Here is a 4,429-nt window from a genome sequence, read left to right as displayed (position 1 = left end):
AGGAAGGCTAAGTATAGCCATTACCACACAACAGTGGATGGTGGAGTCAGAAAGTCTGGCTCCAGACCTAAGCCTGTAGCTGCCCTGCTTTCCTGCCTGGGGAGGAAAGAAATAAAAATGACAGAATATGGAGAAGTAGAAGAGAGCCTGAGAAGATAGGGAAGGAGTGTTTCCAGCCATGAATTGTCCATGTCAAGAACCTGAGCTGTCATTGAGATGAGGCCCTTGATATAAAGAAAAATAGTGGGGTTGGGGTTTAAACTTGTAGGTAGAGCCATCCTTAGAGTAGGTAGTTGGTTTGAGCATGATTAGCACAAGGTGGAGGCAGCAAGTGGTGAAAAGTCTGAAAAAGGAGGAGACTCAACAATTAAAACAGAATGCAGGCTTGTCCTTCGCTGAGAAATGGAGCATGCTTACAGTGTGGGGAAAGGCCAAGGTGAAGGTGAGGACACAAAAGTGAGAAAGCTAATGGGTGGTTGCTTTAGGAGTGTTCCCCGCTATTCACTGCCCCCTCAGCCTCCTAACATAACAGATAGGACCCCCATAAGTAATATGAGAGTGGAGTTTATGGAAGCTTCTGCTTGAAACTTGTCTCATTCAAGTGCCACAGCTTTACATGTCCCTGACTTCCTTGTTACTTGTATTGAGGTGAATCCTTCTAAGTCTCCTTTGGGATTCTCATTTCTCCATCCATCCTTGCTAGGATTTATCCTTAGCTTTCTTCTTGCTATGCCTCTCCAGAAAATCTTATTTGTCTACATGCTGAGAAATCCCAAGTCAATACTCCAGCCCTGAATCTCGACTACCCAGTTACCTCCAACTCAGCTGATTTCTTAATGTCTTTTTATGTCTTACAGTTACCTCATACTCACCATATCCATAACGGGGCTTAGTTGAGGTCACTTCATTTATGAAGACCTTCCCTTCTACCAGGAACCTCACCTCCTTCCCCACTAGCACATACACATTGTTGCTGTTTTAGCTTTGGTACCACCACTGCAAAATTTTTCTATAACCCTGCAATACTCATATAGCTGTTTGTCCCGTTACTGTACTTAACTATATCACATTGCAGTTGCCATTGACAATCTGTTTCCTTGTCTGATATAAATTAGTAGAGGACAGGGTTTATTTCTTAATTACAGTGATACACTCTGCTTAGTGAAAAACGAGATGGGAAGATATAGAAGCAAAAACATGTGCAAGGGATTGACTCTTTTTTTTTGTAGGGGGGAACCAGGGATTGAACTCAGGGGCACTTGACCACTGAGCCACATTCCCAGCCTTATTTTGTATTTTACTTAGAGACAGGGTCTCACTGAGTTGTGTAGTGCCTTGCTTTTTGCTGAGGCTGGCTTTGAACTCACTTTGTCCCTGCCTCAGCCTCCCGAGCCGTTGGGATTACAGGTGTGTGCCACCATGTCTGGTTAGGATTATTTTTAAAAGGAAGTAAGAACACGTTTTCTGAAATGAGACTGAAGGAGGCAAGAATAGATGCTGATTAGTACATATTTGGTAGGTTACACAGGAAGTGGAGGATTAGGGACACAATTTTCATAGTAGAGTAGGAGGTGAGATGGTTTACTGAGAAATGAGGGACAGGGGCTTAGGCTTGGGACTTGAATTTGAATAGTGAAGACAGGCTGTTTGAAGGGCTGGGTAGGGAGATTAACAGGAGAACTACCTCATGTGTGGGCTAAAGCATGGTGTGGGCCACTTGCAAATCAATTTCTAACCCACTACTAAAACCAGTCTAGATTTTGTGTTTTTGCCCACTCATTGTAGACATGGGGTTCTTCAGGATGGTTGAGCTACAAACTATATTTGCCTAAAGCTTTGAAGTTATTCCATTTGTGATAAAAATAGTGGGAATATAATGACAGAATACTAAAAGATATGGGAGCTAAAAGATATGTTGCATGTATCCCAAATATTTATATATGAAAAAGTAAAGACTGAGATAAAACTCTTGTGCTTTGTTTTTTTAGAGTAAAAATTCCCCATATTTCAATAATAAAAATGGAAATAGATTTACTTGAAGGTTTCGTTGTGAACATGACCAAGTTGTGAATTTCTTTAGGTTGGCAAATTATGATAATAAAATAATGGTAACTCTTTTCAACAGAAGAACTTTCTAAGCATGGCTTCTTTTACCAAACATTTGGGACTCATCCAGTTAAAAGCACAGTGCTTTGACATTACCCATGTATAGATTCACATGCACATATATGTATCCGCATACATACATACTCTAAGATATAAAATGGATTATCAGTTTTACAGGTAGTGGTTACATCTTTATAAAATGTGAATTTGGGTCTATCACGGTACTGGTAAGTGAAGTATTCGGACCAAGCTTGATGGAAGGAAAGGGTATCTGAGTAACAACTGGAATATCTTTTGTGGGTAATCGGTTACTACTGAACTCATGCAAAACAAAAGTTTGCTCCTATGGATGGATGTACATGCTCCAGGAAGTATGGCTTCTTTTAGCAAATCCTTTGCCACTGGGAACATGCTGCTGTTATTGTAAATGTAAATATACTATCTTTCTAAAACAGCCATATTCCATTTTTTTCCTCAAAAGTATCTCTAAAGGTGGCTGTACTTTACATTTACATTGTGACTATATAACCATCTGCCAGAGGGAAGAAGCATCTGTTATTAAATGAGCCCAAGTATTATCCCAGCTGAAGACATCACTACCTCTTACTTCCCTGTGCTAGATGTAGTCCAGAACTTCTTTATTTTCTTTTATAATAAATATATTTGAAAATTCCTATGCTTCAGCTGTTTTCTCAGATAAGGACTGAAGCAAATCCTTATAGACAGTAGAGTTCATGAATCGAGGATAAGAGTCTCTGTGCATTAGGGTGTAAATCTGAAGTTGAGCATCATCAAATATATGTTGGGATGGCTCCACCATATTTCTGTTGATTACTTCTCTTACTCGAGAGTCCAAGCTGACCTGTCAATAGAAACATTTGTTTAAACAGTTGTATTAGATACATTTCTTTATAAATCTGCCCCCAATTCACATAGCTCATTTTGTCTTTTGAAAGTCCCAAACCAGTCAGGTGTGGTGGCACATGTCTGTAATCCCAGAGACTCATTAGGCTGAAGCAGGAGGATCGAAAGTTCAAGGCTAGCCCGAGCAACTTAGTGAGACCCTGTCTCAAAATAAAAAGGGCTGGGGATCTAGCATAATGGTAGAGTTGCCCTTGGGTCCAATCCCCTGCAGAGAAAAATAAAACCCCAATCCCCTTTCAAACCAAACAAAGTCATCTAAAAATCCAAACTGCCAAAAGAAAACCTAAAAGCCCAAAGAATGGGAGTTTTTAACTTTTCAGCAACATTAGCAGCCCCTAGAGGGCTTATTAAGTAGTTTGCTGGGTGCCATCCCCAGGGTTTCTGACTCAGTAGAAGTGGGTAAGAGCCAGAACTTTTATTTCTCACAAGCTCTAATGCTGGAGGGGATCATACTGCTTTCAAAAACCACAACATTGTATTGCTTCTTTTAAGTGAGAGTACAGTGTCCTTTGTGGAAGTAGTAGGAAAGGTAGCAAGCACAGACGTAGCCCTTGCTAATTTCCCATAACATGAAGGCTAACATCTGCATGCTTTAGCCTTTTCCCCAGCTAAAACACTATCACAGATTTCTGGGAACAATTATTAGGCTGACTAGATGGGTACCTTTGTGAGGTTCGCGTGCACAAGGCCTGAGGGCCAATGATGCTTGGGGTTTCACTGATGAATTGTGGGGCCTTGGGCAAGGTGAACTCCATTGTGTCCATATTAAGTTCCTCATTCAGTGAAATGATGATGATGGTAGTTTCTAGATTTTTGCTGAGGATTTAATGAGAATTTACTTAAAGTGCTTGGAATCCACTAAGCCCCTGGGAGAGGATAGCTATTATGCTATGATGTTTTGCTCATGCTGGACAAGACTGTGTCCTAGACCAGGGCAAACCACTAGGTTCAGACTTCCCATATCTTCTAAGGAAAGAACCTCAGCTGGATCATCTCTGCACTAGCAACGTGTATTTATTAATGTATGTGATTAGTATAAAATTGAAAATGTGGGGCTGGGGATGTGGCTCTAGCGGTAGCGCGCTCGCCTGGCATGCGTGCGGCCCGGGTTCGATCCTCAGCACCACATACAAACAAAGATGTTGTGTCCGCCGAAAACTAAAAGATAAATATTAAAAAAAAAAATTCTCTCTCTCTCTCTTTAAAAAAAAGTTTCATTCTAGAAAGAAAGAAAGAAAAGTGAACCGTGGGTACTTGCTAGAAGGAAATGTGTGGAAGAGTGGAATAATTTTTTTTTGGGGGGGGACTGGGGATTGAATTCAGGGGCACTTAACCACTGAGCCACATCCCTTGCCCTTTTTTTATATATTTTATTTAGAGACAAGATCTTGTTGTTTTA

The 4,429-nt window shown here is 40.7% G+C and overlaps 1 protein-coding gene across 1 annotated transcript in view; it reads right to left on the bottom strand.

Moving 5' to 3' along the window:
• Positions 1-1,956: 1,956 nt before the first annotated feature.
• Rgs20 (regulator of G protein signaling 20) overlaps positions 1,957-4,429 on the bottom strand; it is a 103,664-nt gene continuing 101,191 nt past the window's right edge. The window contains 2 exon segments of the mRNA XM_015485693.2: positions 1,957-2,968; positions 3,654-3,846. Coding sequence (XP_015341179.1) covers positions 2,780-2,968; positions 3,654-3,846 — 382 coding nt within the window. The 3' untranslated portion in view covers positions 1,957-2,779.

This window comes from Marmota marmota, unplaced genomic scaffold (genome assembly GCF_001458135.2).
Source record: "Marmota marmota marmota unplaced genomic scaffold, marMar, whole genome shotgun sequence".
NCBI classification, from domain to species: Eukaryota; Metazoa; Chordata; class Mammalia; order Rodentia; family Sciuridae; genus Marmota; species Marmota marmota.
The sequence above is the reverse complement of the archived record's forward strand: the minus strand, read 5'-3'. Positions and strand labels throughout refer to the sequence as shown.